Below are 24,904 nucleotides of genomic sequence, written 5' to 3'. Positions count from 1 at the left end.
ATGAGGAGTAACTCAAGTACTTATAAGCCCGTCTAAGGTTCATTCTCTCATCAACATGAGATTCGTCAAAATGTCCCCTCACTTGTGGAGAATTTTCAAACCAAATACGTGGATAACACAAACGGAATGAGATAGAGCAAGTGTGACTGTTGGATTTCACACGTAGAGAACATGCTTTGGTATCATAAAAGCAATCTTCACAAAATCAATGCCTGAAAATTACAAAACCCTTGAAATCTTTTTCACACCAAACTAGAGAGAGAGAGCATTCTTTTATTAATTCAACAAATGTAATTCTCTACTAAATAATCTGGAATCTCCCAGACTTATATACACAACAGTAAACATAATTAATTAGAATTAAACAAGCTTAATTTAAAAACTAAACTCACTAATCAATAACTACATGAGTCAGCAGCTACTATCTAAATCTATGTTTCTCTATGCTAACACTAACCTCAAAACTAAGAAAATGGAGCATCCCGTAGGGTACCCAAACTCATCACACAAATTTAATCAACCAAAGCTAAACCATAACCTTATTCAACCACTTATCTCTTCATTGTAAACCTAATTTGATGTCTCATGCCTTGAATCCTTTATTTTCACTTTAATTTCTCTTGCTCTCTTAAGCCTGCGTAAATCATTGCAACAAGATGTAGGAACTTATTGTCACTTCGTGCAATTGTCTTTCTCGAGACAGGGTTGAATGCAGTGTTCCTTCTTTTATTCCCCACTTTTGGGCTTTTCTTTTTTTTTTGTTCGTGCCTCATTTTTAGCAACTATGTCCTTTTTTTGTCCTCAACTGGCTTCAAAGCAAGCTTCTGATATTCACAGGGCGTTATCCTTCCATTATCCTGTTTCCGTCCGATCAAAAGCATCATTATCCAATAGTAATAGATTGTATTTAGGCTCATCCAGTGCAGTTCTCTTAAATTGTGCATTCCAATGCCATAGCCTTTTTGTACATGGGCGATGTGTAAATGCCACTTGAAATCCGAAAAGCTGGTTAAGAATAAAGCTCTTTTCTGGCAAGCATGACCAACGATACCAATGGAGACATCTTCTTGATCCCTCAGGAACTCCCCATTTTTGTCAGAGGTAGACGAGCCGTATCGGCTTCGGGGGACCCGTCACCGATCGCAAGGGCAAGGAAGAGAACAACGGCAACGGTGATGGCGGTTAAGAGTCATCTTCGCCTCTGAAAATTTTCCCATGCTTTACCCTCTGAAGAATTTCCCATGTTTTATCGTTGCTCTTGGTTTCGACGTCTTATAGTGATTCTGCTTTCCTTCATCCAGTTCAATGAGAACAGGGGATAGAGAGACAGTCGAGGGTTTTAAATTGGGCAAAGAGAAGAATAGAAAAACTTATTCAAGTTTTTGGCCTGTGCCCCCATTGTGGCGTGGGTGACACCATGACTTTTCAAATACGGCTTTTTGTACAAATTCCCATAGATTGCGTCAATTGTTGGAGTGGAAAAATTTGGTTCCTCCAATCCTCTAACAAGTAAACCTTGTAAATATGTTGAGAAGTCCACAACACCATCTTCGCTCGCCATCAATGAGGGAGGAGGAGACCTGCGAAAAAAATACTCCGACACTCAAGTTAGTATTTGTTCAGAATGCTTATAAAATATAGAACGACCTTATACCTCTCTTTTCTCCCTTCATGCTGATGAGATTATTGCCCTTTTATAGGCATTCAAGTCTTGGGCTCCAAGTTTAACTCTCCGTCTAGTTCTCCATGTTCCATGTAGTGGATATTATGTTGCTTCATTGTAGCTCCACTCCTCATGTTTGGTGTGCTACTGACTTATTTAGTAGAGTAATCATTTTTGGCTCCCACAATGTAGCATCACAAGTGCCCTGTGTGCACAATTCAATAACGTATTGACACAGTTAAAAATCAAGTCAGAGCAGTAGCCGCCGTTCTTCTCCGAAGAGAAAACATTTAACATTGTGTAATACAGTGAAGTTGTAACGCTGTCGGAATAGTAGTTTGTTTTATTCTCGTAAGAGAAAACGTGCAATCTAGTGTCGAAGTAGAGTACCTTAACTGGAAAACGGCTAGGAAAGAAGTACATACAAAACAAGACATGTAAACACAAAACTAGAACAAGAGTTTACATTTGATAACTCCACTAGTATCATTGACACGCTCTAATCCCGATGTTCCCCGAACATTAGGGTAGGTACGTGCTAGCCGACATCCGAAGGTAACACAAGACATTTAGGATGCATGAGAACAAGAAATAAATAGGACTTATAAATTTAAATATAATTAAAATATGAATGAGGAACGTGTTCAGAGAATACAACTAATTTGGAACACTAAAAGAAATAATATAAAATTGAATGAATACAAGAATGGGTCTTACACCGAGAGGACTCGAAGATGCCTATGCGGAAGTGCCTTGACACCGGGATTGTATGCCTCGATTCTAAGTCCTGAGGGGGCGCAAAACAAACATGAGTGGACCAAGTTGATATATATAAAAAATAAAACAGTTATCAACATACTAACCTCCAAAGTTTTATGGAAATTCAATAGTATATTCTGTAGTAGGTTTTTCCGAAAACCCTAGCATGCCATAACACTTCTCATGAAACATATCTTATATATAGTGTGCTAGCTAGTGGTATCATATGTAAGTGTCATACGGCCGAAGCCACCAACCTACGCCAGGTCGAAGCCAATATAAGTATATTTCGGTTGAAGCCACCAACCTACGCTCGGCCGAAGCCACTAACCTGCGCCTGGCCAAAACCACCAACCTATGCCTGGCCAAAGCCACCAACCTACGCCCGCAGGCAGAACAATGACCACTAGATATGCACAAAAACATTGAACATAGACTTTCCAAGCATAAGTGTGTGCGTATATATATCTCAAAAACATCTTCATAATATAAAGTCATCCATCATCTATACTATAAAGAAGTGTGTAAAAACATGTTCTAAATAGTATATCGCCATCCATTAGATATCTTACAAAGAACATGGGTTTGATAGAAAATAAGGTATTCCAAAATATTCTAAGTAAGCATGATAATCATACAAGGTAAATCCAATTTACTCATAAAACGTTATCTAAAACATGATCATTAAATCATACTTTTCATGTATGCATTTCTACTATTAAAACATGCATTTTAGAAGGGGTCCACTCATAAATACTCCGTCGTAGAAGAGCCGTACGAAATAGGAATGACAGAATCGCCGCTAATATTCGCACCTAAGCACATAAAGTGTACAATTAATAAAACTTTATTCAAATGATTGAATTTCGAGAAACAGACATCATAAATGGTTCCAGGACGTCGAAATTAGCCTAGAAGAGGTCCCAAACGAAAACCCGAAAAAGTAAAAAAGTCAACGCTAACCGTTGACCGGGTCGGGTCAGCCGGGTTGGGCCTAAAGGGTTTAGGTCTAATGGGTTTTAGGGTTTAGGGTAAACGGGCTGGAGGCCCATGTTCCATTCGGCCCTAAGGCCAGTTCTTGTGGGTTCTACCACACGGGCCTGCTTTGGAAGCCCGACCTAAGGTTTACGGTTAAAAAGGTGTACGGGCCTAAGGCCCTAAAGGAAAAGGCCCAAAGGCCTTTGCATTTTAGAATTAAATAATTAAAATAAATAAATAAAATAAAAAGGTTGGGTTGGGTTTTAAACAGGCCTGAGGCTCGAGTTCTATACACAGCCCAAAAGGGACTGGTTTGACTGGGTTTTGGGTGAGTCGGCCCAACGGCCTGGTTTCGACAGGGAAGAGGATGCTAGAGCTTCCCCAGCTCCGGTCGACGGCAAGATGCTGATCTGCCTACAAACATGAAGGTACAAGAGTGGGGAAGAGGTTTTGTACCTAAGATCCAACGGAAAATGGACGAGGTGGCCGGAATCTTGTGCGAGAGGCACGGGGCTCGCCGGAGAGATTTGGGTGCCTCTGGGTGTCCCGGAGCTTGCAAAGACGAGGGGGAGTGAGAGAGAGTTCACTGAGATGGTGGTGGTGGTGCATCGACGTCGAGGTGGAGGTGTGGGTGTGCGTGGGTGTGATCGGGAAAGGGGGTGAGAGGGAGAGTTTCGAGAGAGAGTGAGAGTTGAGAGTGAGAGATTCGAGAGAGACTCGGGAAAAAAGAGAAAGGTAAGGTGAGTTAGGGGCCTGCCACGTGGCAGCGTGAGGGAGAAAGAAAACCTAGATGGAGGGTCTAGATTAAATTAGGATAAGGGACCTAATTTCACATTTCAATAACTTTTAGGGGAAATGTGGGATTACAAAGAGATTTTGGTGAGGGGTTTTACAATCATGCCAACTGAAATAAAATAAAAACCTTCTTTTAACATTAACATTGTGCTAGAAATGCTTCGGATGAGTCGAACTAACTACATTCTTTCCCAACCACTCCCTTGAATTCTTAATCCATATCGAACAGTATTGTCTATAGTACAACTTGACCAACAATCAACGCCGCATTTACACTACAAGCACATATATAGCATCTGTGAGAGAAGAAATACCAACAAATTTACTTCAAAGAAGAACCTTGTTTGAAACCAAACAGATAAATACTAGCATCGACCTTCCCTCCCTAGAAAAAACCTTGTACGCGTTGATCGACCTTCCCTTCCCTAAGAAGAACCTTGTATACTTCCTGATAACACTGACTACAAATTTATAATCATATCATCACAATACAACAGCTTCATTCACAAAACTAACTTTACAACCAGCCATTCAAGCACAGTAAACTAGACATATGTTTCGATATCATTCACGAGTAATAGGCAAGGGTGTCTTTAGAAGAAAGAGATGAATTTTCCAAAACTAATGCTTGGTGCAAATGTGTATCGGAAAGGCACAATCAACCCTTCAATAACGAATTTATGCGTCCCTACAAATTGAGTTGGTGTAAAGAACAACTTCACCAAGCTACATTAGATACTTCATAGTCTGAACTCTAAAGTTTGAATATACAATGGAAAGGCTTTCAAAACTCATGCTGAGGGTTAGTTATATGCCAGGTGGGGAAAAATAACTCTTAGTTGTCAAACCTATTTACCAATCTCAGTTCAAATCACACTTTCCATCCAAATTCCGTCTGGCTCGAACCAATGTGTGCATCACTTGTAGGTGACTTAGGGTCACATAATGCGTGTATTGGCAAACTTGGATAGAATTCGGATAGATTGAGAACAATAACAGGTTTCACCACATGAGCGACATAGACATATGACTTACACCAGGAGGATGATTTTTTAACCGGAAATGATTTATGCAGTCCCTTTTAACCTCGTACACGAGTGTAGAGGTAAAAAGGAGTGCGGAAATCAATCCCCTTTGCAATCGGCCTATTCTACGCTTAATTTTAATCTATACAAAAGCAAAGTGCAAGGTCCTAAAACATCATCCAACCAAAACCAACACTCTGCCAATTCCTACACAGAAATATGCAAAATAGTACAAACGATGCTATGATTCAGAAAGCAATTCCATTCCATAGCGCAAAATCATAAACAAGGACTAATTTATAACGTTCACCAATTTTTGGGTTAAAAACGAAAGAAAAATAAAATATGAAAAAACCTATTTGTATTATTATACTGATTACTCAGTCTCATAACTCAACTTCGCACGGAGTTGACTGACCCGTCAAAGTCCCGGTCCCATTATTCCGGGCAAACCCGGTGAATTCGACCCGATTGCAGTAGACCTGCAACAACCGCGATCTCGATTGAAACACCCCAGACTTAAACCGAACCCACGCCGCCACCCACACTCCGAACCTCACCGACCCGCGATCCTTCCCGTCGGCGATTCCCCTCGCCACGTTGTCGCCGACGTATTCCCCCACCGTCGCGAGCTTGAAATTGACGCGCGTCTGGTTCCTCTTGGCTGAGACGAAGGGAGGCACCGCCGCCGTGGTGAGCGGAACTCTGCCGTACACGGGCGAGGCCGTGAGGCGGTCGTAGAAGATGGTGAGCTTGTGGTTGGGGTTGGTGGCGAGGAGGGTGAAATCCCACGTGGCGGTTAGCTCGGAGCTAGTCGCGTTGAGCGGAGAGACGCTGGCTGATTCGACCCGGAACTCGGGGAGTTGGGGGCGGAGGACGAGCCAGGAGATGAAGGAGATGATGGACATGACGGCGAACAGAGCGACGGCGGCGATGATGATGCGGCAGAGGACGGTGGGTTTGCGCCTGAAGGGCCCATTGGGCTGAGGGTTGTAGTAGGGAGGTGGTGGGCCCGTGGGATGGTAATTATTGTGGTTGGGGTGCGGCGGTGGGGCTGCATAAGGGTAGGGAGCTGCGGCAGGGTAGCCGGCGGCAAATTGGGCCGGCGGAGCTGGATAGCCGGTGACAGTCTTGTCTTGTCCTTGGGACGAAGAAGCAGCCATTTCAAATGAGAAAGCTTTGGTTTTAGATTAACGGTTAATAATAACAAATATTTTTGACAGATAGTTGGAAGCTGTCATAAATTAATACTTCATTGGGGATGGGAAAAGATTAAATGAAAAACAGTAGCACTTAAACCAAAAGCTGGCATCTCCGGCACGTTGGGTTGAAAGCAACGTATTGAGGAATCTTAGCGCCCCTTCAACACGGCGGCGACACTTATCTTGTCGTCATCTGTCGTCCCCACACGGTCTATCTCGGTTTGTTTTAGGCAACTCTCACGGCTGACCTTGGGCTCATTCAGGCTTGCCATTTGCCCTATCGGTGATGGATTCTATATAAAGCCCAAATTCACGTAAACAAGCCCCAAATAAAATAGTTTGGGTTCCGTTAGATTTTTATTAAGTGTCATGTTTTTTAAACAAAAGATATCATCCACGCGCTTTATTAATATAATATTATTTAAAGGAGCTAAAAACAAACGTAATAGGGTTGCTTTGCTTTTTCGAGCGACGCCCTTGAAAACTAAAGCTCCAACGCGCCTTACATTTATTATTTTGTATAAGCCCAAATAAAATAGTTTGGGATCTGTTAGATTTTTATCAAGTGTTCCCTTTTATTTTTTTTTAATTTTTTAATTTTTTTTTTTTTTTGAAACAAATGATATTATCTATACTAAAGAGATAAAGGAGTGGGTTAAGCTTCACAATAGATTAATTTATTAAGCATTGTTTGATCAACATTTCATTTACAATTTTTAATTTTTAATTTCACTTATTTTGAAAATTCAAAACTCCAAGTAATTACCAAACAAAGTTTTGTTTGTTTGTTTGTCTTTTATTTATTTATTTATTTTTAAGTAAAATGTAAAGACAAAATTATCCTCAGTCTATAATTCTGCTCTGCTAGGTAAAAACAATATGTCTTTGCCATTTAGTATTACGGTTTAGTAATATTTCTCTTCACTTGTAACTGAGAGGTCATATGTTTGATTATCACTAAAGGTAAATTTGAACCACATTATTACTAGCCCATTGTGAGGCTAAGCCCACCCTCATCCACATTAGTGTAGATAATATCGTTTGCTAAAAAAAACAACATGCCTTTAACAAAGCCTTCTATGAGAATAAAGCATGGGCCTCGGAATCTCAAGATCTGCCGTACATTGTCATTATCTCTAGTCAACAATAAATTATGTTTTTTTTCTTTTCAGGAGGGCGTGTTGACCCTAAAAACTACCAAGCCTACGTGGTGCGCATGCTGATTAATTAATAAGCTCACTACGTCATTCGGTTGTGTGCGAGGCATGCTAACTCGTCGGTCGAGCTCGGCCGGGGAGTAGAATGTGTTGATGTCGCGTTGGGCGAGCTGCTGACTTCTTGATCTTGCGACTGTGGCCGAGGAAGGAACACGTCTCAGCCTTTGAGTTCTAGAGCCTGAAGACAAGGCTGCTAGTTTTGCGAAGTTCACAAATCGTCGACACCAGGTTCAGTCTCGGTAATTATATTCGTGAGAGTATAAGTACGCTGAACTGGTATCAGACTATACAGACACAAATACTCGAAAGAGATAAATGTCTTGATGGTAAACGTGGTTCGGCCATTGGAATGCCGAACTCTAAAATGTACTTGTGAATATTCAATCATAAAATAAAACTTAGCGTTCAATGTGCCAAGCCTAATAACCTATAACACCTCACTTCGCCGAGAAGGCTGATGAGATAACCTCTACCAACAAAGACTCGAAAACCCTTATTGGCCGAGACTTAGATAAATAATCAATCGACCTCGAAGCAGTGCTGTCTATCCAAACTAAAGATGCTCATCGGTCAGTTGATTATAAGGCTCCAGTGCTGTCTATCCAAACTGAAGATGTCGCCGGTTGCCTTCACAGTGTTGTTTATCCAAATTGAATATATGTTGGCGGGAAGAAAGGGGAAGAGGACAAATTCTCAGGGTTGTTGAGAAGCTTTGCGCAGGGTAATTTTTTTGAAGTTGTAATAACACCTTTCTTTTTAAAAAATGACTTATGTGCCACAAGTACACTATCACGATGACATCTCGTGCCAATGAAATAAAAATATATGTAAGTTTTTGTCTACATATCTTTATTTTATTTACATGAACAACACACGATGGTGTACCCGTGCTATGTAAGTTATTTTATAATACACATTTTTATGAGTTGTGTGGAACTACAACCTAACACTACTCATCAACAGAATGCATGCATTTGAATGTCCACTATTATATTTCTTAGCTCTCAATACCAAGATGCCCCACTATCTTTCTTTCATAAGTAATGCTATTCATACCATGTTTTTATACCATATTTCTATACCACCTTAGGTGGCATCTGATGTGGACAGCCACATCATTTGAAAATTTTTCAAAACCGAAGGAAATGAAGGAGAAAGACTCCTCATATACCACAATCATCATTTAATTAACTAGTTTTTCTTAAATATTAGTGTATTAAATAATGAACTAAATTAAAAAATTTGATTAATTCAAATGATTTGGCTGTCCACATCAAATGTCACCTAAGATAGTATGAAAATGTGGTACAAAAATATGGTATGAATAACATTACTCTTCTTTCATTGTTTGTGGAAGGGAACTAAGGATATCTTCCAATATTTAACAAAATTAAAGTATCTACAACAATTAGATATCAGAGGCTTCTAAATTCAGAAAAAAACACCACTTCATCTAATATACAACCAATTAATAGATAATCTCCCACAAATGAAGACATGGAAAGAAGATCATCATCAATGAGATCATGAAATAAAAAAACAAAAATCCGACCATTTTGTCGCCTATCATGACATGACTATATATTTCAAGCAGCAGTTGAGTTACCAACCGTCGGTAATGTCGCATTTCTTAGAGCTCCCACCAGGCATGCTTCCACTACTTGCACCCATCGGAAGATTTACCTTCAAATCCGTACATTTCACCCTGAGTATCCCAGCCCTATAGTTTCTACTATACCACCACCCATGTTGCATTGTGTACGTGAGCGACATCCTCAAGTTGAAGCTCACACCCCCTCCTTCCTTCTGCTCCTTCTCCATGTCCTCCACCGACGAGCTCCCCGCCGTGGAGTTGGACATCTCCATTTTCAACTGCATGGTGCCTTTGGACTTGGAGTCCAACCGCATGTCCTGCATGAACGACCCTCCCGACGACAAAAAGTTATCTTTGTGGTACAAGGCAGTTTCCCATTTGTCCACGTACATCCTCAGACCGAAGCTAGGGTTTTCCACGGACATCGTGGCCTCCCATTTGCCCGAGACTACTTTGGTTGCCGGGACCATGTTGAAATTGGAAACGCCGAATGACTCAACTTTGAAAGTGATGTTTTCAGGGCGGACGACTGCAAACATGATGATGCTAGCCAGAAGGGTCCCAGTGAGTAAAAGGAATAATATGATGCAGAAGCAGCGAGCGAAGCTGCTCGCGGCTTCGTCGTGTTGAGAGTAGGTGGTGGCGTAATACGCATTCGGGTTCGCTTGATAAGGGTTGTAACCGGCGTTTGGAGGGTAGCCATGGTAGGCCGGGGGTGGGGGATACCCATTTTGAGGCTGAGCATAGTTCATAGTAGACGGAGGGTACCCGGGCTGGGGGTGGCTAGCAGAGGAGGGGCGAGGCTGGTCGGTCTCTGAGGATTGAGTTGGAGGTTGATCTACTGCGTGGGCTTGACTACTTTGGGCTGTAGAAGCCATGTATGAATTTCTATTATATTTATGTATTTCTATTTCTCTGCCCTCAAGAATCTCCCCGAAGAGAGAGAGAGAGATGAGGTTTGGGGGGGTGGGAGATAGAACAATGTGGTATTGGAGGGAGAATAATTATTGAAGGAAACAACAATGTAAAAATAGGTTCGTAGAGTGTGAAAAGCGCGGAAAGAGCGTGGGACAAGGTAATTAATTAGAAATTCTATGTTAAGCAAATAATTTATGAGTGTCAATGCATTGATATAGCTAGTAGAATTGGAAAATGACAATGGTGTTGACAGCTGAGTACATAGATAATCCAATTTCCAAATATATAGTCAAGCTTTCATTCATGACATACGGAGAAAATCTTGGGTAAGGCTGTCATGTGCGGCTGTGCGGTAGCTCACTCACATAGAGGTCACCTCCACCTGGTCATAGTTTTTGTAAGTCAGCTACTACAAAGGACAATCTCAATCAAGAATTTCTCATTCGACAATGTTATATATGTCATAGCCTCAGACAGTGAGCAACGTTTGAACACTACTACAAGCCATCATAGCTACCAAATGAGGTGGAGCAGCAGACACCAAGTGATGCAGCCGCAACGACAAAATTTAATTCTCTATTTCGGACGTGAAAGTTAATGCCACCCTAGCTTCCCGATAGACTCACAAAATGCATTATTAAAATCAAAATTAACTTCAAGCCAACATGGATCAGGAGCGCACCATTTCCGCTGCTGCACTTGTTGTTTTTCTTTGGTTGGTTGGTTTTTACGATATTGCTCTAGCCATGTTGCCGCTTGGGTCACCATTTTCTACTAGATCCATTCGCTCCCCTTGCCATATTGTTCCTAGATTTCCACAACGACTAGAGCTAACTGACCTTAGGCAGATCACTCGTCATTTGGAATAACTATTCTTTAATTGATAAAGATGTTAGTATTTAAGTGTATTAGCTGAAATATGTTTAGCCATTTCTGATGAGCATCATATTCCAAATGGATGCTCTAGATTAAATCAGAGTTAGTGATATTTTGTGACACTTGTAACTATCTCATAGGATAGATGTCATGGAGGCATATAATTGTTTTATTCTGTTAAAAGAGAGAGAAGCAACAATTCAATGAAATCAGTGAGGCTTCCATCATTGTGAAGTACTTTGCATTATTCATTCCTTCTTCTAGAAATCTTTTTTACATTCCATTGAATCACAGTACAATAAATCACATAATCTAACATGGCCTCAGAGCCAGGTTGCATCATCTGTAATTGGGTGTGATCTGTGACTCCGGTAGTGAAGAACTCAAATTGATCGTCGAGCTCTGTTGCTGAAGGAAATTCAAAAGAAGAAATCTCAGCGACCTTGATATCGAGTCTTATATGGCTGGATCAAGTGGTGTTGATCTTCGAGCACTAGTGTTCAATGGAGACAACTTCGATTTCTGGCAGATTTGAATGAAGACGATATTCCAATCCCATGGACTCTGGGATATAGTCGAGAAGCGCTTTGCTACTCCGACGAAGACTGAGGAGGAACTCACCGCAGCGGAGGACAAGCTATTGAAGGAGAACATCGTCAAAGATGCAAGGCACTTGGAATCATTCAAGGGGTTGTTTCCGATCAATTTTTTCTGAGAATCGCCATCCAAGAGATTGCAAACTCAGCTTGGAATGTCTTGAAGCAAAAGTTTGTGGGAGATAAACAAGTGAGAGTTATGAAACTTCAAGGCTTACAACGAGATTTTGAGTACACTAGAATGGGTGAAAATGAAGCTTTCTCTGCATATGTAGTTAGATTGTTTGATTTAATTAGCCAAATGAGAAGTTATGGTGAAGATATTAGTAATCAAATAATTGTTCAAAAGCTGCTGATTAGTCTACCTAGATCTTATGATAGTATTCCCTCTGTGATTTAAAACACTAAGGATCTAGAGACTGTTGATGCTCAAGATGTTGTTGCTATCCTAAAGGGGTATGAACAAATAATTGATAGGCATGTTGAAACCCAAACTGAGAAAGATTTTGCTAGTCTTTATGTTACTCCAAAAAAAAAAAATAATAATAAGTATAATGGGAATCAAGGGTTTAAACCACAGAAAAATTGGAAGTCAAAAGGCAAGAAGTGGGATAATAGGCCTGCAAATCAAGCTGGAAAAGCAGCAGGTACCATCGAGGGAGCTAAGAATCCTTGTATACACTATGATAAGTTGCAATTTGGTGAATTTTGGTTCAAAGATAAGCCTAGATGCCATAACTGCAATAAATCGGGGCATATGTCAAAAGATTGCCGAGGTAAGAAGGAGAGGGGTAATCAACATGTTAACTTTGTCAGCCAAGTCAATGACACCCCCACCAATGTTTTATGTTTGTAATAATGCCATTGTGAAGAAATGTGAAGACATATGGTATGTGGATAGTGGATGCAGCAACCACATGACTGAAATAGAGGATTTGTTGGTTGACATTGACAAAACAATGATTGCTAAAGTTGAAATGGGCACTAGTCAGTTCATTGATGTCACAGGCAATGGAAACTTAGTAATTGAAACCAAAATGGTGAGAAGATATATCAAGGAGGTAATGTTGGTTCCAAGTTTGAAAGAAAACTTGCTCAGAAGATGGAACATGGTTACTTTCTGGTGTTTGGTGGTACAAATGTTGAGATATATGATGATTGCTCTCTGTCAAACTTGGTAGCCAAGATACCAATAAAAGGAAATATGAGTTTTCCCTTGAAACTTCAACCTGATATGCAGATTGCTCTAAAAGCTGGTGTGTGTCAGTCATCTATGATCTGGCATATGAGGTTAGGACATTTAAATATGGCAGTTTGAGCTAACTCAAAGAACAAGATATGGTGTTGGGATTGCCTGAATTTAAAGTGACAAATGAGATATGTGAAGGATGTGTTATTGGGAAGCATTGTAGAGATGCATTTCCAAATTAAGCCTCATGGAGGGCATCTCTCCTTCTAGAACTTGTTCACTCAGACATCTGTGGACCTATGCAAACTCATACAAAAGCTGTGAATAGGTACTTTCTTACCTTTGTAGATGATTGCACTAGAATATGTTGGGTCTATTTCTTGAGATACAAATCTGAAGGGTTTGGTGTATTCAAGAAGTTTAAGGCCACAGTTGAGTTACAAAGTGGATATCAGTTGAAAAAGATGAGAAGTGATAGAGGAGGGGAGTAGACATCTGTTGAATTCAGAGAGTTTTGTGAAGAAATGGGCATGGAAAGATAGCTAACAGTTACTTACACACCACAACAAAATGGTGTAGCTGAGAGGAAGAATAGAACCATAGTGGAAATGGCAAAATGTATGCTGATTGAAAAGGGTGTTCCATTTGAATTTTGGGCTAAAGCTGTCAACACAGCAGTGTACATCTTGAATAGGTGTCCCACTAAGTTTCTTGACAAGAAGATCCTCTTTGAGGCTTATTTGAGGCTTATAGTGGAAGGAAGCCTGGAATCAAGCATTTAAGGGTTTTTGGTTCTATATGTTATGCTCACATTCCAAGTCATCTCAGACATAAGCTAGATGAAACCAGTGTCAAATGCATTTTCTTGGGGTATGGAACATGTGAGAAAGGTTATAGACTTTATGACCTTGATTCAAAGAAGGTGATTGTGTCAAGGGATGTGATATTTGATGAAAATGCTTGCTTGGATTGGAAGTGTCAATATGAGAAGAGTATTAGTGTACCAATGACTGATGTGGAAACCTGTGAACAAAGGGAAGAAGAAAGCTCAAGTGACAGATGTGATGTAAATGATGAGTCTCTAATACCAGTATCTGAAACTTGTGAATCAATTGAAAATGGCTCACGATTGGTCCCAATGTAAAATAGCACAGGTTCCCAAGACTATGATCACACCCCACTGAAGTGAGCTTGACAGAAGTGTATGCAAAGTGTAATTTGTGTATTGTTGAACCTGAGAGTTTTGAGAAAGCAACTAAATATGAGTCATGGTAGAAGGCAATAAAGGCATAAATAGCTATGATAGAGAAGAACTGCATTTGGGAACTTGTTGACATACCATTTGATAAACCAGTAGTTGGTGTCAAATGGATCTACAAGACAAAATTGAACCTAGATGGATCTATACAAAAGAATAAGGCAAGATTGGTTGCAAAATGGTACTCTCAAAAGTCTGGGGTTAATTTCAATGAGAGATTTGCTCATGCGGCAAGACTTGATACCATTAGAATTCTAATTGGCTTAGCTGCATAGAAAGGGTGGAAATTGTTCCAACTTGATGTGAAATGCATTCTTAAATGGGGTTCTAAATGAAGAAGTATATATGGATCAGCCACTTGGATTTGTGATTGCAGGTAAGGAGGATAAGGTTTACAAGCTCAAGAAAGCTTTATATGTGTTAAAACAGGCACCAAAGGCCTGGTATAAAGAGATTGACTCCTATTTTTGCAATGTTGGCTTTCATAGAAGTCCAAGTAAGGCAACTCTTTACATTAAGACTACTGAGGCAGGAATTCTCATTGTTTCCTTGTATGTGGATGACATTATATACACAGGGAGTTCTTGTGCATTGATGGATAAATTTAAAGCAGAAATGATGATAACATATAAGATGTCAGATCTTGGCCTGTTGCATCATTTCTTGGGGCTTGGAGTCATTCAAACAGATGCATTTTTCTGCATCAAAAGAAATATGCAAGGACCTTGCTGGAGAAGTTTAGGTTGAAGGATTGCAAACCTGTTGCAACTCTACTTGCAGCAAATGAAAAACGAAGCGAAGTTGATAGAAGTGAGATGGCTGATGAAAGTCTCTATAAAAGGATTATTGGTAGTCTTATGGACGGATCCATATAGGGACCCGGGAGGTCCCGGGACCCTCCGGAAGCTCGAAGAAACACTTGTGATCGACCTATGAGACCCTCCAACAATTTGGGCAGGTGCTACAGAGAGGCTAGTTGCCTCTATAGATGTGCATGCAGTAGTGCTTATAAAGAAGAAGAAAAGGTTTCTAATTTTTGTTTTAATCCTCCAAATCGTTGTAACCTCCCAACTTTAAACTCAAGTTACCCTATCCCCGAGCACCATTTACCGTTCCATCACCTCTAGCTGCCTAATTTTATTTCTTCCAAATTCATTTAAGTTTTTTAATCCTAGAATCTAGTCTCAACTCCCAATTGTAATATATATGTTACATTAACAAATTTCATCTTTGTAAAGTCATTAATTGATGCGTTATATTGCTGAGGAGAATTTGTTGGTTTTATTACCTGTGAGATTAATCTTGATTATTATTATTATTAAAGCGGGACAACTAGTGGTAAGTCACGATTATCCACCCCTTTTAGGGGCCTAGAAGACTCACAGAGACATTTCAGCTTTCTCCTGGCCACAGTCAAGCAGACTCACTAGCTTGGAGCCTCGAACCCGGGACCTCCCTGTTTTTTGTATTTTAAGAGCCGAAATCCGTGTCCTTACCACTTGACCACTTAATGTCGTTGATTAATTTTGTTTATTCAATTAACCAAATTCAATAAAAAATAGTGTTATCGAACCAAACTAGTATAATATATATATTTTTTGAACTTTTATCTTGGGACCCCCCGATCTTGAAATCCTGGATCCGCCGCTGGGTAGTCTGTTATACTTAATAGCTACAAGACTTGATATTATGTTTGTTGCAAGTTTGCTAGCTCGATTCATGCACAATCCAACTAGAAAGCACATGGGAACTACAAAGAGGGTACTGAGGTATATCCAAGGAACACTAGACTATGGAATTGCATATAAGAAAGGCAAAGATGTTGTGCTTATTGGCTATTGTGATAGTGATTGGGCAGGGAGTAAAGATGACATGAAGAGCACTTCTGGTTATGCTTTTAGTTTTGGTTCTGAAGCATTTCCTTGGGCTTTAATCAAGCAAAGTAGTGTAGCACGGTCCATTGCAGAGGCTGAGTATGTAAGTACTGCATAAGCAACTGCACAAGCTATTTGGTTATGGTTTGTTCTCTCAGACTTTGGTGAGCAATAAGTGGAATTAGGTTTTATGTGATAACACATAAGCCATAGCAATTTTGAAGAATCTAGTAACACATCACAAGACAAGGCACATCAATAGAAGGGTCCATTTCATCAGAGATGCATTGCAGAATGGTGAAATTGATCTGGTTTATTGCAAAACTGAAAAGCAAATTGCTGATATATTCACAAAAGCTTTGGCAAGAGATCGATTTGAGTACTTGAGGAAAGATTTGGGGGTGATTTCAGCTAAACACTTAGAAGGGAGTGTTAGTATTTAAGTTTATTAGCTGAAATATGTTTAGCCATTTCTGATTGTTTTAATCAGAGCCTTTGGATCATATTCCAAATGGATGCTCTAGATTAAATTAGAGTTAGTGATATTTTGTGACACTTGTAACTATCTCATAGGATAGATGTCATGGAGGGCTAGGATTGTTTCATTCTATTAGAAGAGAAAGAAGGGCAAGATTCCCTTCTTGTTGCAATGGTAATATCCGATTGCATTGTAGAGAGAGAAACAACAATTCAATGAAATCAATAAGGCTTCCATCACTGTGAAGTACTCTGCATTATTCATTCCATCTTCCAGAAACCTTTCTTACATTCCATTGAATCACAGTACAATAAATCACATAATCTAACAAGAGAGAGGGCATATTGAGTTCACTTGTAAGCACAAAGGATTAACAAACCAAAAGCGAGTAGAATGTGGACAGTCGTGCAAGCGCCAAATTTTGAATTTGAAGCAAATTATTTGAGAAGTGAGTTGTCATGTACCTTATCTAGTATGTGATCTGCAACACTTACGTTACAGAGAATGGAATTGTCTTCTTTTCAAAGACTGATACTGAAATGAAGAAAGTGTGATCAAAACGTGCATCAAGCTCTACTTCTTTTGCCATTATTTGATTTTTTTCATTCTTAACTAGCCAAAAAACAACTAAACATAACTAGTAAATTTCTATCAAACTCTTCCCATCAGTATGAATCTTGCCAGGAGAAAACACGAGGAGAATGAGAATCAAACTCATTTCGTGAGGTATGCTTCACACCTAAGTTCAAGAGATAATTTATTCAGGAGAAAAACAAACAAACAAAAGGCATAAGAAAAGAAGTCTTATTAGATTCTTCTTCACATATCTAACTCTTAATACTCAGGCAAGGGAATGTAGCACCGCCCTCCCTCGCTAACAAGATTTCCCTCCCCTAACGAAGACACAAATTGAATTCGTAACTCTCTACACGTCTCAAAACTCAAACCCCAAAGCCATGCCCAAATTTGAGTCTTCCCAGGCTGATATGGCACAACCAAGTCTATCCTCATCTCCAAACTAACCTCCTTCAAATTATCCTCTCTCAAAACATCAAACCCTAATTCCTCCCCACACTCTGTCATATCAAATCTTAGGAGCAGCCTGTTCGACCTCTTCGCCTCAACCTTCACTGGCCTCACAGAGGCACACCACAGAGCCTTGAATTTCAGGTAGTACACAAAACCCTGAAAGTGTTTGATGTCAACTTGGAGACCATTGTTTTGGCTGAATATCAATTCCGCATCCCAAACGGCACGCTCCAGTTCCGAGACAGGGTTGGTGAAGTTTGAGAGAGAGGAGTGCTGATTAATGGCAATGGGGTACGTTTAGGTGCCGGAGTTTATCAACATGTAGATGGTTGTGGCAAATGCAAGTGTTGTGAGGAGAATTGTGCCAGTAGCAAGTTTGATTTGCATTGCTGCGAACAGTGCCTTGTTGTCACCGAACGGCCATAGAGAAGCCATGACTTTGTTTTGGTTCTTCTGCAAGAGGTGATGTGGAGTTTGTGTGTGAATGAGAGGGTTAGAGCAAAATCAATATGGAAGTTACAGTCAAATTCGGTGAATCAATGAATCATATTGTCGAGAGATTTTTCAGTGTGATCGGTACACGGATGGTACATCACGTGTCATTATACAAATAGTGAGATATGTGTGCTAAAAAATTAATAACTTAAAAAATAAAATTTCACACAACTTCTATTTTAACACGTGGTGTACCACTTGTGTACCTGTCACAATTAAAAATTTCTTCATATTGTCAAACGATACAATTTATGTCATTAAATTTAAAGGAAAACTAATGAAAAGGGCTTGAAAACTTTGAGTTTTAACGAAAATGACAAAATAAAGAGTAAGGTGAATAGTACAAATGGTTTAGGAAAACTAACGAAAATGGTTTAAAAACTTTGAGTTCCTTCATATACCACGTGTCATTATACAAATGGTGAGATATGTGTGCTAAAAAATTAATAACTTAAAAAATAAAATTTCCCACCACTTCTATTAAAACACGTGGTGTATCACTTGTGTACCCGTCACAATTAAAAATTTCTCCATATTGTCAAACGATACAATTTATGAATTTAAAGGAAAACTAATGAAAAGAATTTGAAAACTTTGAGTTTTAACGAAAAATAAAGGGTAAAGTGAATAGTACCATGATTGACTTTTTAGTGTAAAAATATGATTTTTCGTTAAAGTGAACAGTACTGGAAGCTTTTTGTTAAATTCCCTTAATTTAATGACACAAATTCAATGCTTAGTGTACGAGAAAAACGAGTAGAAAAATCATAAAGCTGGATTCTGGACATTACCGTTTTACCATACGAGAAAAACGAGTAGAAAATCATAAATCCGACAGATATTGATGTATTTTCCTTTTACTTACTAAGATTTTGCTATTTGTTTTGCTCAAGAGTTCCTTCATATAGTAAAGCCCTAAACATCTACCTTTTTTAGTAAACATTATCACTATTTCGATAGGATGTATAAATTAAATTGATTATGTTTTGTAAAGGTACTTGGGTTATATGAAATGGAACTGGATTCCCTTCGGATCCAAAGGAATTGAGCTCACTCATCAAATGATTTGAGTTATTGAAATTTGATCCAACGGCTACAAACAGGAGGCTCTCTAAAAGTTATAATAATTGTAGCAGTTTGATCAAATTTCAATAACCCAGATCATTTGATCCTTGGGCTTAGTTTTTTTGGATTCAGAGGGGATCTAATGAAACATTGAAGGCAATAATGATAAAGACTTTATCGCAATTAATTGTAGCACTGGATACGAGTTAGTTGATATTTATGTAAGTTTTTTGTACGATTCATTTTTTTTTATCATGTAAATTGGATTTCATTCTCAAATAGTGTTCATGTTAGTGAACAAAAGTTTTATATTTTTTATTGAAGATTTGAAAAAATTGTACAAAAACGTATATTTTTCAAAAAATAAAATAAAATTGGGTAAATAGTGTTTAGATACACTTGAGTGTGGCCCATAATTTTACATCAAAACAGTCCGGAAGGGAAGAACTACAGAACACTGCCGCTTGTCTGTTAATGAATTTTCATATCTAATGTTATTTATAGTCTCTACATTTTGATTTTTTGTTCCTTTTTTGGACTTTTTTTTTTTTACAAACAATAGTGTTACGCTTTCGATAAGATCTTTAATACATTAGGTTTTTCAGATCTGATTGTGATTCACTTTAAGTTCGATTTTAATTATACATATATTGGTCCAAAGTAACTTGGTGCTCAGGTTCTCTGAACTCTATAAAAATGAGTTCTTGTACTAGTTGTGATGGATTGATTAATTCATAAAATTGAGAGAGATTTGGCTTTTTCCATTTTTGGGAATTTTTTATGGAATCCACATAATTATGGATGTCCTGATTCTAGCAGTTCTCTTAATGAAAGTAAAAAGGATCAAGGAAGATTGTGCTTGTCATGAGTTTTATTGTTTCTTCAACTTCGTGCTGCATCAATATTCCAACAACAAAAAACTCCAGGGATTGGTCTAATGGAAAAAGTACGAACGTTTTGAATGGTAAGTTTTGTTAATCTTACAATTGACAAAATTATTGTATATTGAATTAGATTTACTTTGAACTAATGATTAAGGAATCACCAAAGTGGTTTATAAAATGTCTGCATGTAAATCTCAATACTCAGACTGTAGTTCATGGCATTTACAAGTAGTTTTACCTTCAAAGAAGTTGTTTGTTGGCCCAGGCCATTAACACATTATGAGTTCGAACTCTAACAGATCCATTTTTTTGGGCTACCATGTCTGCTTCAGCCAACCGCTAGACCCAAGGGCAAGGATAGGTTGCCGCCTCATGTGGTACCGGGAGGTGCATGGGGAAAGAAATTTGTCTGTCATCAATGTGTGGTGCAATACTTCATTTTTTTTAACAATGCTAAGATATACAGTTTTGCAAAAACACAATCTGACACAGACCAAATTGTTTTAACAAAAAACACAAGAGAAAAAAAAATTAAACGCATATCAAACTATAACTTGTATAGTATTCACTCTTCTTGCATACAAAGTTGAATTTAATAAAAAGTTACAAAAAAAAGTGCCAAATTATAACGGGAAGAATTAATGAACCAACTATTTACCTAATTGAAATTACATCAACAGTAGCTCAAAATTACAGAGAACTAGTTTACATGGTCATTGAAAGTTTGTAACTATAAATACAACGACATCAGCACGTAAATTACAAACAACGATCCTTTAAAACCAAACATCATTCCCTCGCCTATATTACAGCAGCAACTAGCTCAAACTTCAATATTATTGACATGTAAAATAAGATCAATTGCATCATTTAGGCAACGGAATGGAGCATTTGTGCCCCCCATTTATCTTTCCCTCGGTACCTTTTGAACCCAAAAGCTCAACCTTCAAACCTGAACAGTTCGGATTTAAAGCCACTTGGGTTCCCATTCCCAATAGCTCCTTCATACTATATGAAGCATCTATATTCATTTTCAAACTAAAACTAAGGTAACCTTTCTTTTTATCCTCACTCAAGTGCTTCATCACTCGATCTTCCACATACGGCTGTTCGCCCTCACAACCCGTGGAATCAAACTTGATCTGCACAGTTTTCTGCTTCCTCGGAGGAATGTGCAGCGTTGCATCCACTGAAGCACATGATAGAGCCTCACTTTCTTTGTAATACACATAACTCTCAAAAGGGTTGAGGGTAACAATTAAGCCGCCATTTTGGTTCCCAAATGTCAGCTTGGCTTCCCACTCAGCTGAAAGTGACCAATTCGAAACTTCGAAATTTGATAGAGAAAATGCATCTAAACCAAGCACAAGGGGGTCCGTTCCTGGACCGGACTTTGAATCCACATAGTTGCCTACGAACCATAGAGAAAATCTGATGGCGGTTGCTAGACTCACCACTATCATAACAAGGACAATGTATCCACGAGCTTTATTGAAATATGAAGATAGTTTGCACCGCAAAGAAGCCACGTCATAGTATGGTTTATCATGATTTACAGTTTAATAACATAGTATATTAGACATGCGGTGAAACATCGTTTCTCTTTGTTTAGGTACCAAATTAAAGTTCCTAAAGTCTATCTCACTAACCAGCAAAAGAAATATTTGACAAAAAAAAAAAAAACAAAAAAAAAAAAAACACAACCAGCAAAAGAAATAATATTTTAACAAATAAATAATTTGAAAGAAATAGAGTATGCAAATCCTTTTTAAATGCGTAACTACAGCGGAATATATGGTAATGGTAGGCAGGCCACGGAAGGGGATCCTCTCTAAATCTCTTCCTTCTAATCCATCAAGTTCGGGGATTCGGGCTATTAAAATCTGATCCAACGGCTAAAGTTATTATAACTTTTGAAATGGGTCATTATTTGTAGTCGTTGAATCAAATTTTAATAGTTCGGATCATTGGACTGGTGGATTAGGAGGAAGGGATCCAGAGAGGATCCCTTTCCGGCAAGCCAAGGGGAATATCAATCTAAATTTTTGCAAGTGAATTCTTACTATTTCTTCATCTCATGGTCACTGCCTGCAGTGTGTAAATTTTCATTCTTTTTAGAATTGAAATGCAGAGTGAAATCATTTAGGAGACTTGGATTTTAAAATCCGTTCGCCAAATTTGATAAACGGACTTGACAATTTAATTTCACTAGAATTTTTTTACAACTTTCTTAGAAAATAAATAAAATCATACCTTGTGATGATAAAATTTCTTGGACAGCGGGCAATTAATCCAATTATCTGGAGGTAGTTAATGAGCAGACTTAGAGAAAAAAGTGGAGATATTGATCGAAAGAGAGAAGAACAAGTGAGGGAAGAAGGCAGCAGTTACACGTTACAGGAATATTATATGACAGTTGGCGAAGCGATGTTTATGAACTTCACAGTTCAATTAGTGTCACAGACAGGTTTTTTTTTTTTTGGTCAAAGTATCACAGATATAGTTGGAAAATGGTTAATGTTAGGCTCGTAGGAAGATTATTTTCAAATCTTGTATATGAGTGGTTTTAAGTTTGATTCTCGTAAAAAATAACTTCGAACCAAATTATTATGACTAGTCAATTGAGGCAACATTTTTTTTTTTTTTTTGTAGTGCCTACATATTTCAACACCATGATGTTTATTGAAATTTCCAACAATATTTTGCCTTATGGTGTCTATATTCATGTTAGGTTTTAGGTCGTCTTTCTTTCGAATTGTACCAATGACGGCACAAATGGTGAATGAAAATCTTCTGTTTAGTTTATGGCAGTGCCTTTCAAACACATTTTTTTAATCCCATGTACTCTTGTTAATTTTTATGCATTGAGCTTCTTCAATTTATTCGATCCAATAACCAAAAATTCAAAGAAATATGAGAGGTAAAATGAGTAGGTGGATAACACCACCCTTATTTTATTTGTGTTGTGACTTTTTACAGTTCCGTTTAACCATTTTTTGATGGAATCCTCTATTAAAATGGTAGAAACGTTAGTGGAAGTTTTTCCATGTTCATAATCAAGCTTTTCAATTTACAACCGATGAAAGGTCATCAACAGAAGGTAAGAAAGTTTGATCTTTGCTCAAACTAATTGTCCATCAAATTAATTACAATCTCAAGTTAAAAAAGCTCCAACTAATTGAAAAAAAAAAAAGGAACAAAGAAGAAGAAAATGTGTCAGATTGAGTCAACTAATTAGTACAGGAACCGAGCAGCTCATAGGCCCTCCACTAATCCAACTTCCGAAACCAATTCTAGGCGATAATTCAACCTTCATATCCAAACACTGAGGGCTCATTACAACATGTTGTTCCCCCCACCAACCAGTCTTATAAGTTGCCCAAACAAACATTTGCAAGTTAAAATGCACAGCTCCATCCTCACGTTGCCTACTCAGCATCTCATCCAAACCCCACTTCATGATCACCACCGGCAGACCAAGGCGATGATAGTCCTCCTCCGACCCTGTCATCTTTGACGATATCTTCAAGCGAATCATTTTACTTTCCTTCAATCCCAATTCAAACGGCTCCACAGAGCTTATCGCGACGAAGTAATCTTTGTACGAAATCGAGCCCCTTACATGGTTGAAACGAACCCATGTGACAAGATTAGGGTTTTCTACTGTAAGGGACATTTCCCAATTAGCCCCTAGGGTTGTGTTGGAGGTGTTAAATTTGGACATGAAGAGGGAATTGAGTTGGACATTTGGGGGTTGTGGAGCTAGGGACAAGGGCATGGAATTGCAAAAAATTGTGAAGGTCCCTAACATAAATATAATTAATAGAACATTGATGAGTTGGACAAGGGCCAAACCGGCAATCCATCTAATAATAGCCTGCGAAGTGTTAGGGTTCGAAGAAGGGTTATTTGAAACGGGGAGTAGTGGCGTGGTGGCTGCGAGATGAGCTTTTGAATTAATTTCCATGGTTAATAGGAGTTAAACAAATCCTTGTAAGATCTTTGAGAGGAAGAGATTGATGCTTGAAGAAAATGGGTAAAGAAAGTTAATATATAAAAAAGAATGTAACGAAAACTGTTTAAGTTGCTATATTGTTAAAAATCTGAATACTATTAAAGACTGTTAAAAAACTGAATAACTAGACTCCAACAAACATGAGCACGAAGATTTCTACACGTCATGATCTGATAACGAATGAACTTGTTCATTAACTTGAATTGATACTGATTACTGATTAACGTTAATCAAATTCAGTTCAATTAAACTAACGATGCCAAATATATACACTAGTCTTCCTTTTTGGCAGGGACAACTAGTTTATTTTTTTAAATACAAAAATATTATTTACACTAATAGTGGAGATTTATTGTTATTAACTACATTGGAGAAGTAGCAGAGATGAACAATTATAAAACCAAGAAATGAAGTTTTACAGAGAGAAGAGAAATGTGAGAAAATAATGAATGAAGGTTTTGTATTGAACTCAATGAACTAACTTTACAATCTGTTTACAATAGCTATATATAGCTCACTAGATGACTAGCTCATAAGCTTTGAGTAACAAACTCTAACTAACTCTTTCAACTAACTATTACATCATCCAATCCTTTAAAACTATTTTGATGAGCTGGCAGTGATGAGTTGGCAGTGATATATTCAACAATCATAAGCTACACAATAAGCTAGTCATAAATTTGGAATCGAACTCGTCATCTACAAAGTTCAAACCTAAAACCTTCCATTTAAAAGTAAAGAGAAATACCACTAGACTATAATATTAAGTGACAAGAAAACTAGCTAAGAGAAGTCATATGGTTTTGAAACACCGCTTGCGTTATTAGCGCATGCATATGTTATATTATGTGCGATATATACTTTTCTTAAGGAAAATGTATGCTATAGCCTATATATGCAATAGGCCAAATTTTTTTTGTGGTCCCTGTGGTGACACGTCATTTTTATTGTGACCCTTGTGGTGAAAAAGTTATTAATTAAACCCCTGTGGTGA

The 24,904-nt window shown here is 38.4% G+C and overlaps 4 protein-coding genes across 4 annotated transcripts; all 4 read right to left on the bottom strand.

Moving 5' to 3' along the window:
• Nucleotides 1-5,397: 5,397 nt before the first annotated feature.
• Nucleotides 5,398-6,528, bottom strand: LOC137713525 (uncharacterized protein At1g08160). Its single transcript, XM_068452835.2, has one exon. The coding sequence runs from the start codon at nucleotides 6,381-6,383 to the stop codon at nucleotides 5,607-5,609; it is 777 nt and encodes a 258-aa protein (XP_068308936.2). The 5' UTR covers nucleotides 6,384-6,528; the 3' UTR covers nucleotides 5,398-5,606.
• Nucleotides 6,529-9,241: 2,713 nt separating this feature from the next.
• On the bottom strand, nucleotides 9,242-10,111 carry LOC137713383 (uncharacterized). The gene has a single exon (XM_068452673.2). The coding sequence runs from the start codon at nucleotides 10,109-10,111 to the stop codon at nucleotides 9,242-9,244; it is 870 nt and encodes a 289-aa protein (XP_068308774.1).
• Nucleotides 10,112-20,518: 10,407 nt separating this feature from the next.
• On the bottom strand, nucleotides 20,519-21,445 carry LOC137713384 (uncharacterized; the record flags this gene model as incomplete). The annotated part of the gene is made up of 1 exon (XM_068452674.2): nucleotides 20,519-21,445. A coding segment is annotated over one exon (684 nt), but the record flags the coding sequence as incomplete, so codon positions are not given.
• Nucleotides 21,446-23,121: 1,676 nt separating this feature from the next.
• Nucleotides 23,122-23,571, bottom strand: LOC137713385 (uncharacterized). Its single transcript, XM_068452675.1, has one exon. It carries the CDS (start codon nucleotides 23,569-23,571, stop codon nucleotides 23,122-23,124), a length of 450 nt encoding a protein of 149 aa, XP_068308776.1.
• Nucleotides 23,572-24,904: the final 1,333 nt, after the last annotated feature.

This window comes from Pyrus communis, chromosome 14 (assembly GCF_041283825.1).
Source record: "Pyrus communis isolate YQ-2024b chromosome 14, ASM4128382v1, whole genome shotgun sequence".
Lineage (NCBI taxonomy): Eukaryota > Viridiplantae > Streptophyta > Magnoliopsida > Rosales > Rosaceae > Pyrus > Pyrus communis.
The sequence above is the reverse complement of the archived record's forward strand: the minus strand, read 5'-3'. Positions and strand labels throughout refer to the sequence as shown.